At 42.1% G+C, this 15520-nt stretch overlaps 1 protein-coding gene across 1 annotated transcript in view; it reads right to left on the reverse strand.

The window, feature by feature from the left end:
* Nr1h4 (nuclear receptor subfamily 1 group H member 4) overlaps nt 1–15520 on the reverse strand; it is a 59866-nt gene that overhangs the window by 33545 nt on the left and 10801 nt on the right. Inside the window, exon 2 of the mRNA XM_052753761.1 lies at nt 9380–9748. Coding sequence (XP_052609721.1) covers nt 9380–9748 — 369 coding nt within the window. The remainder of the gene's footprint in view (nt 1–9379; nt 9749–15520) is intronic.

Below are 15520 nucleotides of genomic sequence, written 5' to 3' on the forward strand. Positions count from 1 at the left end.
TTGTTTGTTCTTATGGGAATTTAACCCTTTCTCTCTGAATCGTTGTTTACATGCTTCCTTGGTTTATTCTTGTATATGCAACAGTAACTGCTCTCATTTAACAGTTTGTGCTTTCAGAAGTTTCTCTTAATCATTATTTACGTATCGTTTATATGCTTAGGCATTTTCCATGTTTAAAGATTTCATTTGAAATATCCATTTTGTCCACTTAAAATCATCCTTTTACCATTTAGATTTCTGTATGGCTTTTCAGGTACTAATTGTTGATAGGTGATAGTTTTGAATCTCTGTTGTTTGCTTTGTTGTTTCTATTGTATGTCATTAGATACATTGTTGTTGTTTCTAGTGTAGTCAGTTACATTGTTGTTGTTTCTATTGTAGTCAGTTAATACATTGTTGTTTCTATTGTAGTCAGTTAATACATTGTTGTTTCTATTGTAGTCAGTTAGATACATTGTTGTTGTCTCTACTGTAGTCAGTTAGATACATTGTTGCTGTTTCTATTGTTTTTTTTTTTTTTTTTTTTTTTTTTTTTGGTTTTTCGAGACAGGGTTTCTCTGTGTAGCTTTGCGCCTTTCCTGGAACTCACTTGGTAGCCCAGGCTGGCCTCGAACTCACAGCGATCCGCCTGGCTCTGCCTCCCAAGTGCTGGGATTAAAGGCGTGCGCCACCACCGCCCGGCCTGCTGTTTCTATTGTACATCAGTTAGATACATTGTTTTCTCACTACTGCTTGGCAATGGTAACCATAAAAACAAGATTTTTTTTTCTGTTTTGCTCACCACTGCATCTCCTATAGGTTAGAAGAGTGAATGGCATATAAGGTAATACTTAAAGATATTTTATGAATAAAGAATTTAATTAATTACTTAGCCGGGCGGTGGTGGCGCATGCCTTTAATCCCAGCACTCAGGAGGCAGAGCCAGGAGGATCTTTGAGTTCGAGGCCAGCCTGGTCTACAGAGCGAGATCCAGGAAAGACACAAAGCTACACAGAGAAACTGTCTTGAAAAACCAAAACAACAACAAAAAAAGAATTTAATTAATTACTTAATTAACCACCAGGAAGATAGTTTTGAAGGCAGGGTGTGATGTCAGTTAGGGCATGTAGATGAACAAAGCAGAAACAATGATAAAATAAAAAAAAATCATTAAGAAAATGTAACAACAGCTAAATGCCTAAGGAAGCTTTAGGCATGCCAGATAGAGAGATGGATATCTTAAAGGCCATGCCTGGGTTTTTCAGTATAGCAATGCAAAAGCAATGGAATAGCAACAAGCATGCACTAAGTATTTGCCATTGGCAGGGTGTGTGTTAATTGCCTCCCATACAACTATAGTCTCAGTACATTTGATCTCAACCATATCCGTGGTTATCAATCTGTGGGTCTTGACCCCTTTGGGGTCACATATGAGATATCCTGCATATCAGATATTTATATTATGATTTATAACAGTAGCAAAATTATAGTTATGAAATAGCAACAAAATAATTTTATGGTTGGGGGTCACCTCAACATGAGGAACTGTATCAAAGGGTTGTAGTATTAGGAAGGTTGAGAAGCACTGTATTGTATGAACATCAGAGCTACATCATGGCAATCTGTAAATACCTAGCTAAGGAATTGTGCCAAAGTGTGGGGTACCCACCCCTACCTTTTACTGGGTTCTTATGTGGAAGAGAGAGGCATAAGCAATAAGTAGATGGAAAGATAGCAGAGATAAAACAGTCAGGAATGCAGACTAGCTTCGTGAGGACCTGGATCAAAATCCACTGGCCCCTTCTGTCTCTTCAACGGGCTTTCTACAGGAATGCCAAGGGGTGGGGCAAAGGCCCTCCCCTTGCCAGATCAAAGCACACCACACATCCAAGTACAGACCCTTCCAAACACCATGCATGCAGTCAGTTCATCCCCTTATGCAGCCCTGCTGGGTAAAGCAAGGAAATTGTCACTAGGAAACCTCTGTGGGCTCCCACACCAAAGGTCAAATGAGTTAGCAACAGCAAGCCCTAGAACAGTGCCTTCATATGGTGATCACCTGATGCGTATTATCTACCTCCCCATCTGTCTGTCATCACAGCCACCATTATCTCCACTGTCATCTCATCTTTCTCCTCATCAGCATTATCTTCACTTTGTAAGTGAGGAGGCTGGATTCCAGAGACAGGAACTAACTTAGGACAGCGAGAAAAAGAAGTCCTGACCTACCTGTGACGTCACGACTCACCTATCAAAGGCTCCCAGTGCCATGAAATCCTTGGAAACCTACACTACATCATGCTTTATGACAATTTCACCAACCAGTTTGTGCTTGATCCCAGCTAGAGTCTCAATACATGTGATCTCAATACATGAGTATCAGGGCTGCTTGTCAGTCAGAAAGGTCCATAAACAAAGTCCCCCATTGGAAACAGCCTAAATCCACTTCATGTGATAATCGTCTCAATATTTTTGGAAGATTTCCTACAACTTCAGAACTAAGCATAATGCTGGTTCATGATCTTATATAAAAATATATTCCAAAGGACAATGGGGCCACCCGTTAACCCAAACAGTGCCTTTCAAGAGTGCTACCGTCCTCTCTGTGGCATATGTAGACTGTGATACTGAGGCTGATGTGACAGACGCTGACCTATAGGGAACATAGCTGTTCCAAATTCCCAGTCAGATGCCGATGGGCTTTTGATGGCCAACATTTGAGATTTGAATCAAAATTCATCCAGACGTGACTATTTCATAAACGGTACTGATGGCTGCCAGAGGAAGAAAAGTCTAGATTTAATCTAGGGCCAAGCAAATGCCAGTCACTATCTGTCTACACTATTCTTGTGTCTTCAGTGGTTACTTTAAAAAACACCGGAAACTGCAATTTCTCTCATTGATACTGTATCTATGACAAATAAGACATTCAGATAAATTAAAATATTTCTTATGGAACGAGAAACTGTTGACAGAAGCTACAACAGCAGGAAATTTCACTGTGCTCTCCAGTTTGTTTCTAAGTCTCAAATTTTTCTCTTTTGGGGGGTTGTGTTTCAAGTCTCATTGGCCCTGCAGCCTGTAAGGCAACCCCAAAATGAGAGAGAAAGCAGGAGCTTTATATACAGTAATCTTCTTAACTCTCACAGAGAATCTATAGACAATATCTTCACAGGGTTGGGGATTTAGCTCAGTGGTAGAGCGCATTCAATCCTCAGCTCCAAAAAAAAAAAAAAAAAAAAGACAATATCTTCACTTTCAGAGCTGGGGCATATAGAAAATAAAGTGCTAGGTAGAATGAGATTTGGCTAGCTTCATATCAATGGCATCCTCCTTCTGGCTACTGTAAGGGAGGAAAGATGAACACAACTCCCTTGCAAAGCTCTGCCATAAGGATACCTTTAGAAGTCAGTGCAGAACAGGAGGGAGGCTGCCGCTGTGCTCTGCCCTTTCTACCCTCAAGCAGGGTCATGGGATTCTGTAATGGCAATAGCTGAGCTTCCAGGTGAGCAGACTGACAGAGAGGATACAGGACATCAATGTGTGTGGATTCAACAGACAAGATACGGCCCTGGAGCCGTTCATTCCAGCAAAGACAACTTCCTGGGCCCTACATGGCAGCTTAGGTGTACATTGCTGTGGCAAATAGTTATGGTGGTGCATTCCCAAGTCCCCATTTTCTACTCTGTGGCTGAGCAGCCATAGCTCAGGCCATAGCAGGCCAGGATTGCTACAGAGCTCTGAGTAGACTCCTCGAGGTTAGCATGGAACCGGTTGTGGCTCTTTTGACTGTTCCTATATTTGCTCCACTCTGCCTGAAATAGTAGTTTCTCTTTCATTTCACTGAGTTCTAGCTGCCGTCTTGAGTAACTTGATTATTTATAAAGAGCCAAGATCTTAGGCATGCTGATTGACTGACTCTATAGCCCACAGTCTTCTTGAAGAATGTTATAGAGTGAAATCAGCTTTGTATCTGATGAGATACGCCACCGAGAGCCGCAGGTTGTGGGGACAAGGTTGGCTGAGCTATTAGACCTTCCTGGAACAGGTCTTTGTTGGACTGTATTTGATCCTATTCTATGCGGTTCTCACTTCCTCGAAGCCCTTTGCCCTTCCATGATCGTTAAGCTACAGCAGGTTCGCTTGTTCTCTTATGAGAACACACAAGACCACAAGACAGACTGTTACTGACTTTTCAGTCACCAATGTAGTGGAATATTATTTTAAGCTGTGTTACTTTCATGTATATTGTATTTGTTTAATTCTGTGAAGCTGTGTGATTGTGCCTGTCTAAAACACTTGATGGTCTAATAACCTAGGAACTGTAGCCATGCTTTTGGATTCTCCAGAAGAGCTACCAGCCTAAGTCATGCTGGGATCAAGAAAAATGGGCCTTGGCGGTTCGTGTTCCTGAAGTTGTATCCATGCCAGTGGATGTCCACATGCTCCAGAAGAGAATTTGACATTGCTGCTGCCGTTGTTGCTGTTATAGCAGTGGCGGCCACTGCTGCTACTGTTTATGGGATTACCATTTCATAATTGCTTACTACAGCTAGCACAGTGGAGACCCTGGCAGCAAAAGTAGCTACAACAGTTAATTAATCTTTCATTCTATTGGGCATGATAAATTTAATTCAATAGTTATATACATTTTGATTGGCTTTGAAAATTATAAATTTATAAACTCAAGTTCCATTTGCTTTTGGGATACCACCTTACAAGGACTCCAATTTGCAGTAAGGCTCATTAAGGAAGGGAATGGCTCAGTTGCCTTTAGCCTACTGGCTATGGGTGGGATAGGACCTCTGTTGGTCTTTTCTGTGTCAAACACACAGATTACAAGCCCAGTGCCACTTTGAGATCTTTGGCAGCAGTTAACTCTGCAACTCACACACGATTGAGCCTGTATGATAATGAGTATTCAGAGACAGGTAATTCCTGGGGGGTGCTCACCAACCTAAGACAGAGCGCCTGTGTGTCCTGGGCAGGCATCTCCATGACAGGTAAGGTGACCTGCTGACTTCCCACAAAACCTAAGTCAGAAGCTCATTTTTTAGTAAAAGGGGGACCTGTAGGGTCCTGGCCCCCGTTTTGGGTAACTGTTGCCTTGTTTGCTGACCTTGACCTTGATATCCTCCCTATACTAATTCCCTGCCAGGTTCCACCCTCCTGAATGCTTAAGGGAAGTTCCTTGTATGTGTATCCTGCATAATGGGCATTAACAGCTTAGATGCAAGATTGTAAAACATCAGTAGCGAACTTCTGCCCTCTGGGGTTCTCCCATTGTGCTGTAAGTCTGTATTTAAGACCTCTTCCCTCCTTCAATAAACAGCATTCAGCATTAAAAAAAAAAAGAAAAAGAAAAAAAAAGAACTGAACGGCCAATAGCGAGGCAGGAGAAAGGATAAGTGGGGTTGGCAGGCAGAGAGGATATATAGAAGGAGAAATCTGGGAGGAGAAAATATCAAGGAACAAGAGAGAAGGAGGAGGACTTTAGGGATCAGACACCCAGTCACCCAGCTACACAGCAAGCCACAGAGTTAATGGAAGATTTACAGAAGTAAGAGAACAGGAAAAGCCCAGAGGCAAAAGTTAGACAGGATAATTGAAGTTAAGAAAAGCTGGTTACTACTAAGCCAAGCGAAGGCTGGGCATTCATAAACTAAGAATAAGCCTCTGTGTGTGATTTGTTTGGGGTCCCCCCAAAAGACAAAAAGAGTAAAAACAAACAACACGCCAAAGCCTGAACTCCCAAATCCCAAACACTGTACGACATCTAAGGTAGTATACTCCTGTGACCAGCAGTGTTTAGGGCGGCAAAGAGAAGTAACTAAGGGATGCTGGAACTCTGTTCCTCCCGTGTCCCCATTTTCAGACTGAATCCTAGAGATGGGTTGAGAGTTGACAGAACCCAGTGTCATCTGGGATCCTGCGTGCTTAGGGTCCCCTGTGCCCAGCCTGGCATGGAGCAGATCAACAGTTTCATGGTTTCCTGGTACAGCCGGGTATTGCAACCACAACCTTGCAGCAACGGCAGGGACCTGCCCCTGACCCAAAAGAAATGCACAGATAGGGCCAGAGATGGAGGAGGAATGCACGCAGCACCCCAGGATGCTGCTGCACAGCACCCCATCTTCTCACTGGTGACTGGAGAGCAGCCAGAACATCACCCCCACAGGCTAGCTCAAGAGTACTGAGGATCAACCCCACCACAAAGCCACCCCGTCACTCCCCAGCACTCTGCTAAACCTGGTACCTGACCACAATTCAGAAGATGTTTGGCAGGAGTAGGGGAATAATCCTGAATTGAATGAAATGAAGTTCAGGGCCTGATGTTGAATCAAATCCAGTTAGGCAAGAGGCTCCATTTCTTGCCCACATGGTCGGGTGTGGAGCATTCTTGCTGTGTTTGCAGTTGGTTCTGGTTAGTGGCCCTCGTCTGTGGTTGAGAATGGGTGCTAGCAGGCTACAGAATATACCTTGGTCTTCATTCTCCTGCCTGTTTCTGTAATAAGCAAGGTTCGGTAGAACGAGGCCACGGCTACTCTTTACACATCTGCATACGTGCTGTGTCTGCAGAGTGGAGCCGTCCCAACAGACGCGTCTATGGCGAAGATCCTGACGTGTTTGTAGTCTGGCCCTTTGGGGATGGGCCCTGTTGGCTCTGTCTTGCAAGCTTGTCATTTGCTGGCATGATGGGGGCAAAGTATCAAACCAAAATCAATCGAAGGAAACCCTGCCTTCCTCTGCTCTTAAAAATGTGTCTACATCCGAATCCTTCTTGACAGTCTCAAAGGACCAGGCTCCTCTGACCACCTGTGTGCCTTGCTAGCTGTGGTCCCATGCTTTCCTGGAGGCCCGCAGCCTCTGACTTAGCTTCTCCATCCTGGGGAGTCTTTTCCTGAAAACTCCCCTGAAGGCCTTTTAGGTGAGTGCTGCTGGGGATTTCCCTTGGCTCTCTAGTCTCCCTGCAGTCACTGTGCCATGCCCCAGAACTCTTAGGACCTTTTTACTTGGGTTTACTTATGAGGTACCCTGTTCCAGATTTCTGACTTTTGATGTTTGATCCGTGGGCTGATCAATATCTAACCTCAATAAATCAAAATCAAACCTCAATATCTAAATGAAGCCTTTGACTTTCCCCCTTCGGCTACTGAGGTCATCAGTATTGACTGTGAGCAGACAGCCCAAGAGTAGGACAAGCCGCTCAGCCTGGAAGTCACTCTTACGAGGTGTGGAGTTAGTTAGATTTATAAGCTGTAGTTTTAAAGCTGACCGCCCCCACCGCCATTAACTGGGAAGCCCTGGGTCTGTTCATTAACATTTTGGATTTCAGTTTGCTTATCAACAAAATAAGCATACAGTATGAAAATTAAAGAACCCTGTTGTGGTCAATGTAAATACGATAAATACACTCCACGTGTTCGCATCACTGACCTCTCAAAACCACAGCTTCTTTCTGATATAATATGCATATCCCTCCGTTTCCTTTCTTTTTCCCCCTTTTACTGAAAATAGTTTTTATTCCCCTCACATAATGTAGCCTGATTACTGTTTCCCCTCTCTTGGTTCCCACTAATCCCGCCTTCTCTCCCCTCCCATCTGGATCCACTCCCTTTCTGACTCTCATTAGAAAAGAACAGGCTTCTGAGGGATAATAAAATAATAAAATATAATAAGTATTACAATAATTATTAAATATAATAAAATTATGTAAGTTTTAATATTATAATAAAATTATAATAAACGAGATAAAACAAAAACTAACACATCAGAATTGGACAGCACAAACAGAAGGAAAAGAGCCCAAGAGAAGACACAAGGCACAGGAAACAGAGACCCACTCAGGAATCCCACACCGACACTAAACTGAAAGCCGTAATACGTGTGCAAAGGACCTGGTGCTGACCGTCAGGCCCTGCATGTGTTTCCTCGGTCTCTGTGAGTTCATAGGAGCTTTGATCATGTTTTCTTGGTGTCCTCCATCCCCTCTGGCTCTTACACTCTTTCTGCCTCCTCTTCCTCAGGGTTCCCTGAGCCCCTGAGGGGAGGGATTTCATGGTACTCTGTCCTTTCAGATGCACACAGAATGCCCATTTCCCAGGTGAAGGCCCAGAGAGAATCAGCCCATGTAGTCATTACTGTAACATACAGGTTATAGAGTGTTTACATGGGGAGTTTTCCTTTGATCTAGACTTTTAAACTATGAATGTTCTTTTCATTTTCTTTTCTCTTTAGGCAGGAAGCATGACCTAGACTGGAATTTGTCCAGTCAGATTTCCAGTCCTCATTTTTATGTATGGAGTTGTCCTCGTGGTGACCTGAGAGAGAAAGAGAGTGCGTCCACCCCCAGGTTCTCTGTTGCCCACCTCACAGTGCTCAGCCAGGTGAACCAACCCTCTTGGGTGCCTTTTAGATATAACTTATGCCCAGAATTTTCCAACTTTAGCACGAAGGGCTTGTGAAATCACAGATTCTCAGGTTCTGGTTCCAGAAATTCTCATTCCATAGGACTGGAGTGGGACCTCAAATTTGCATTTCCAGAAACTGCCACAGGCTGCTGTCCTGCACCTACGTCACTCTACACAATTGAATAGAACAGGAATAATAGCAGAGACTCACCAAGTTTTCACTGCGTGCCATACATTTTACTAACTCTTTTACCCATGTTAAATTTATTTTTACTTGTATATGCTTTTTCTTTTTGTTTAAGCAGGGGCAGCATGCACGTGCTGTGGCCTGTGTATGGAAATAAGATAATAACTTCCAGGAGTCTCTCCCACACCATGTGGGTCCTGGGGATCAGGACACCAGGCTTGTCGGCAAGCACTTCTAACTGCAGAGCCATCTCACAGGCCCCATATTAAATTTATTATTGCATTTTTATTTTATAATATTCTTTTAAAAACTAATAATAGCTTCTCTGGATCATCTCTATGGCCATCTTGTCCTGACATCTAAACCAGCTGCCCTCAGAGTTTGTTTGTGCCCATGATCTCATTAACAGCAAGAAATGTGACTTAATTATCAAGAGCAGTGAGAAAAAAGCAAAGACAAACTTAATACGCACGATACGTCCCCAGCTGAGGCTAAATGGAGCTCTGACTGAACCAAGATGTGGGTCAGAGAAGAGCGGTGAAGTGGAGCCTTTCATGGCACACGGAACCAAACTCAAAACTCAAACTCAAACTCAAAAAAGGCCACGCCTTACCGACAGTTCAAACAACAAAAACCCATAACACATCTTACTGTTTCATTGGGATAGTTTTGTAGTTCCTTTATACTTAATTCATAAGTTTGGTTATTGTCTTGCATATAAAACTGGTTCAAGAAATTGTAGCAGTCAATTTTACTAAACACAGGGGAATTTTACTAAAATGAACAGTCAGAAAGCACTCACCTTTGCAACCCTCACAGGTGAGTGCATTGTAATGGTACCCGGAGGCCCTGTCTCCACAGACAACGCACAGCTCATCCCCTTTTATCCTTCCTGCCGATGATGTGGCCATGCGGGGCTTCTTGGTTACAGGCATCTCTGACGCCTCCGTCTCTGCCTGGTACACAGTCTCAGCCGGCGTTTGCCGGAGTTCATACATTCCAGGAGAGTACCACTCTTCCAGTTGCTGGGGGTAGAAACCCAGGTTGGAATAATAGGATGATGAGGAAATCTGTGGTTGGACTTGAGGAAACTGGGCATTGCTGTATGGTGAATATGACTCCAAATTCAGATTCTGCCCCAGAGCACCTGCCTCCTGTTCTGTTAGCACACCTGAACAGAAGGGCCGAGAGAACTGGATTAATGTCATCATTCTAGAAATTAGAGCAATATGTCAGTTCTAAATATATTTCAATATAAACTATGTAAAAGCTAAAACTATAAAAATGTATTTAACTACATAAAATTACCTTTAAAATTTTTTATTATTTATTTATTTATTTTTATTGTTGTACATGTGTGTGCCTAGGTGAGTTTATGTGCACTGCATTCATGGAGGGACCCTTAGAGGGCAGAGGGTATCAGAGACCCTGGAGCTGGAGTTATAAGCAGGTGAGTGCCACTGATGTGAGTGCTGGTAATCGAACCCATGTCCTCTGGGAAGGCAGTAAATGCTCTTAACCAATAGGCCATCTCCCCAGCCCTGTAAAATTAACTTTTAAAATAGGTGTTTATATGTAAATATGTCTAACATATGTATACTATATTTTATATATTTTGTGTGTGTTTATATAGAGAGACAGATTAAAATGTTTAAATGACAACCTCAGGGAAAAATGTGCAACACAGAGGACAGACGAATGGCAGGTTGCTAATATGTAATGAGCTTTTGAAAACTAACAAGAGAACATTCAACAGCGTATGGAAGAGGATAGAAGTCAGACATAAATAGTTTTTAGAAACTGTTGCATAAATCCACAAAAATGTTTCCCTTTTAAAAAATAAATAACAAGTAAGCTCAAATTAAATCTATAAAATACTCATTTTCATCCTCAAATTATGAAGATTTTAGGTTGAATTGATAGACAGTCTTGGGAAAACAAACACTTTTAGAGGGTAATTTGCTAGAATCTTCCGGCATTTAAGACTCTAATATCTTGCATTAATTTTTTTCAGTGCCAGGAAAATTTATCTTAGAGATATATTTAATTCCACATGAAAAGAATTTTTATGCAAATGAAGACATTCATTTTCAGCGTCTTGTAAGAAGAAGTTGGAAACATACTTCAGTAGGATAGGGTTGGAAAAATTGCAGTATTTATACACAAATATTATTCAAATGTGCAATAATAATGATAGTGATGATATGGGAGGGTTTCTACTGCACGCAGTTATTATTTTCAAAAGGTGAACTGTAGAAAATGTGTATATTTATAAATGTAAAAAGTAATGTGTGTGTGTGTGTGTGTGTGTGTGTGTGTGTGTGTTTTGCAGGTGAGGCAACTTTCTTCATGATCTTTAACAAACTGAATGGTGGTGCGTGTGAAAGGTGATATTACATTATTTTCTGGGGTAAGAAACTACACAATGTTTTTACTGTTTGAGATTTTTTTTTGCTATAGGCATGCTATTTTGCTATTTTAATTATTATGTTATAGAAGGGAGCTTTTAAGAAAAGAATGCACTACCCAGCAACATTAGTCTACCTGGATTCAAATCCATGTTCTGTTACTTAATCTCTGTGCAGATGGGAATTTTCTTAGCAGTCATAGTTTTCTCTTCAGATAATGGGGGATGATGATGCAATAGCAACTTAGTTGTGAGGGTGAAATGAGACAATACACACCAAACATGTTGTTAAATTTGACATGGGGGAAGTGCCCCGAGTTAGAGATGACATTAAAATAGCGATAATAATTCTTCCTAAAAGCATTGTTATTAAAGAAGATGCTTAGATATAAAACCTCTAGGCAATAAAAACTAGCAGGCTACAAAAATGCTTCTATATTTGGAAACACAAGCTGTGCTCTTTAGAAAACAAAATGCTTAAAGTATGCAAAATTCAAAAAAAAAAAAAAGGTAAAAGGTAAGACAGTGTGGATGTGCATCTGATTCTGTTCCACACGGTCAGGGAGCCCTAGAGCCCAATTCCAGCTCCGTTCCTTCTGAACAGTGGGACTTGAAGCAAACACACCATGTATATACTCAGTATTCACACCTCCAGCTGGAGAGGGAAACTTCTAGATAAAGCGTTCCGCTGATGGCTGACTGAAATAGACAGACTAGCAGCTCCTCAACGAAAACACAATCATATGTGTGTTAGAATTTATAACTTTTTGGGGGAGAGGCCTCAGTGGGTAAAGTGTTTGCTGTGCAGGCATGGGGACAGAGCCTCAGCATGCTCTATCAAGCCCTGCTGACATACAGCCATAATGCCAGCACCAGGGATGGGGAGGGAGAGTCCCAGGAGCAGCCTGTCTCTCTGAATGGCGCAACTCCAGTTCCATGAGAGAATCAAAAAATAAGGTGGAGAGAGAGATAACTGTCTTCATCTGAAGATGCATGACTTCAACCTCTAGTCTCCTACACCTACTCACATGGTGACTGCACTCCCCCCCCACATACACACACACACACACACACACACACACACACACACACACACACACACACACTCACACGCACAAGTTTATAATTAATAAAGTGAATAAACAAATAAATAAAATTTAGGACCCTTTGATTGGACAAGGGCCTGGGCTTGATCCCCAGAACTGCAAAGAAAGAGGAAAACGTCTCTTTTAGACTTCAGAAGAGAATGCAGTGGTGTTCATGACACTGGGTAAAACTCAGGGTGTGACATGTAGGACGAAAACACAGCAATGATTTCCTCAGTGAAATTCTAAGACTATTCACACAAAGTAGAATAAAGAATGACCGGAGTCTCACATCCTTCAGCCCTGGAACGGCCACCAAAAGAAATTCTTACTGAACTTAAAAAACAATGGTTTCAAAAACAAATACAAAAACAAAGAAAGAAAACAACTTGCCAGGCAGTGGTGGCGCACGCCTTTAATCCCAGCACTCGGGAGGCAGAGACCCAGGTGGATCTCTGTGAGTTCGAGGCCAGCCTGGGCTACAGAGTGAGTTCCAGGAAAGGTGCAAAGCTACACAGAGAAACCCTGTCTTGAAAAAACAAACAAACAAACAAACAAACAAACAAACAAAACAAAACAATGATTTCAAGTGACTTGGGAATTTGGAATTGGACTGAAGATTCTTAGGATTCTGGACCTGTGCACTTCGCCTTTAAAATGTTTTCAAAGTACTCAAATAGTTGATATTGTTGTCATTATTACTAGTAGCAGACGTTTTTATGAATTCTTCCTAATACTAGGCATTTGCAATTCTGTTATTCCTTGCAACAGTAGGATGAGGTACCATTATTTCTCTCGTGTACAAAGGTGTTTCCTGGGCTGCTCCTTCATACTTCCAACAATCCAGTGTTTTCATCTCTGGACAGAATGCCTTTGCTGGGGTTACTTCTTACTCCTACCCTCCTTAAGCAGTTGGGGTTTAGACTTTGGAGTCTGACCTCAGAGCCCTGGATTCTCTGGAATGATGTCAACTGGGAGGCACTTTAAAAAGCGTGGGAGGCAATGACTTTCTCTCCCTCCGCTCTCTGTATTTGAGCTTGCAACTTCTGCTGGCACAGAAAATACCAACAGGCCTGCGAGGCGCGGCGTGCACGATCCTTCCCCTTCCAGCCATTTTTCCATGTTCCAGCTTTTCCATTTCTTGGCTATCTTGCTGTTTCCGGTCTCAGGTCTTTTCGCACATGCTCCCTATACCTGGCCGCTTCCTCAGCATAGCGATTCTCTTCCAGAGCTCATTATACTCACCTTCACTTGGCTACAAATTTCACTGTAAAAACCGATTTGCGTGGGTGGTCCCCTCGGATGTTAGATCTGAGGAGTCGTGGTTCTGAATTTAATTAAATGGTGTCTCCAAACTATTACTTACTACCCTGCCTGGGCCTCTCTCTGATCATCTATAAAGAAAGGATGTGCCGTCCTCTAGTCCTTTCTATCTAAAATCTCATAAGTGGAAGACTTCTTTATGAATATTAGAATTCAAAACTTTCTACCATGGCAAAGCAGAATTTTCACATATTAAATATTGAGACTACATTCTACACTGACCCAGGAAATGACTGAGCAAGCACACAATATACAGTATCTGTGCAAACATCAGTTTCCTTCCTTTCGGGCCCAACTTGCCTGTATCAGCTAGGGGGGAAAAACAACAGTGCTTCTGACAGACAGATTTGGGTAAAGCCACTTCGTCTTAGGAGTACAGTACAGAAGAATAAAGTATGAAATTATTAAAGATAAAATGTAAGCAAAATCCCAGTCCATTTCTTTACCAAATATGACTGAAATTTCAGAAATAAATAAAATGAAAAAGAACTGAAAAGTTAAAATACTGGTTTCACTCTTGCCTAGACTTCAGCTTCTAACATGTTCTCTCAAGTCTCCCCCAACCCTGAGCCCAGCTTCCCTTCACCACAGGTTAGTGAGGTTGAGCAACTAGTTCAAGGTCAAAGAACCAATGAACAGAATCTGAATTCTGTAGATCCCAGGAAAATGGTGAACTTTTGCTCTTCACATGACAGCTCAAGGCCTCGGAGCACTATTTCAGTAAAGCAAATAGTCCCATAATCAAGAAACAGCAGAGTCCCAGCTCGGGTCAGTTAATGGTATCAGCATCATATTTATCCCCGCAATATCTAAATTAAAACATCAAGTGGGGTTGGAGACGATCCAGGCAGTCAAATGCCAAAAGCACACACGCATGAGGATCTACATTCCTCAGAACCACGTCAAAAAGCCGGGTGAGGGGACTGGAGAGATGGCTCAGAGGTTAAAAGCACCGATTGCTCTTCCAGAGGTCCTGAGTTCAATTCTCAGCACCCACATGGTGGCTTACAACCATCTGTAATGAGATCTGGCACTCTCTTCTGTATACATAATAAATAAATAAATCTTAAAAAAAAAAAAAAAGCCGGGTGAGCATCATGGATCTTCTTGATTCTGAATTGCTAGTAATCCCAGCTAAAGATTCAGAGTCAGAAAGGTGCCTGAAGCTCCCTGGCCAGGCACCCTACTTGACAAGCACCTAATGCCAGTGAGAGACCCTGTCACAAGAAAACCCTGAACAACCAAACAAAACAAAAGACAGTATCTAAAGACCAACCTGAGGTTGACCCCTGACCTCCATGAGCATTCATGCACACACCTGGGCACATGAGCACACACTCGTGCACATACACATACACACAAATATAAAGCTTTTTCAAGATACTAAAAGAGTAAAGCGTGGCAAAGTAGGATAATAGTTTACAATAATACAAATGAATGCTTCTCTTCTCAAAGCATACCCACTTGTAACATTTCACGGTTACATTTTCATGCTGCACAGCCAGCCACAGTGCAGAGCAGGAAATACACAGACAGTGTGAAAATGAAGATTCAGCACACTGACATTTTCTAAATGGTTGGACCAGAGCAACGTCCACTATATAATTGACTATGAGGTCTTAACTCCTCGCACTCCATCTATTACACTCTATCTATTGGATCCTTTGGACAAGAAACTCCATGAGAGTTTAGGAACTAGTTCTTAAATCGGAACATATGGATAAACTCCAGGGGAGTCTGAGACCTCCCAGAAAGCCAGTTTCTGGACAGAGGCCCTTGGCTTTCCATAGACTCTCATCCAGAGGAACTTTCTGAGATGAAAGGAGGGATCAGTACTAACAACATGACAGCTATTAACCATGTGAGAATATCTATCAACAGTTGAGATGTAGTCAGTAATAATAAGAGAGTTTTAAATTTAAATCATTCTTAGTAATGAAACATTTTAATTAAGCATTCATATGTGGCTAGTCATATTCAACAGTACATCTCTAGGGAGTTTGTGAACAGAGAATAGGTTCACATGTTAATGGTGATTCTTTCCCACAATTTCAGTTAGTGTCAGTGTCTGCTGCAAAAGATCCCATTTTGCCAGTTCTTTTTATTAACTTCGGACACAATGCTAAGC

This window comes from Peromyscus californicus, unplaced genomic scaffold (genome assembly GCF_007827085.1).
Source record: "Peromyscus californicus insignis strain IS unplaced genomic scaffold, ASM782708v3 Scaffold_24__1_contigs__length_46423439, whole genome shotgun sequence".
In the NCBI taxonomy this organism is placed as follows: domain Eukaryota; kingdom Metazoa; phylum Chordata; class Mammalia; order Rodentia; family Cricetidae; genus Peromyscus; species Peromyscus californicus.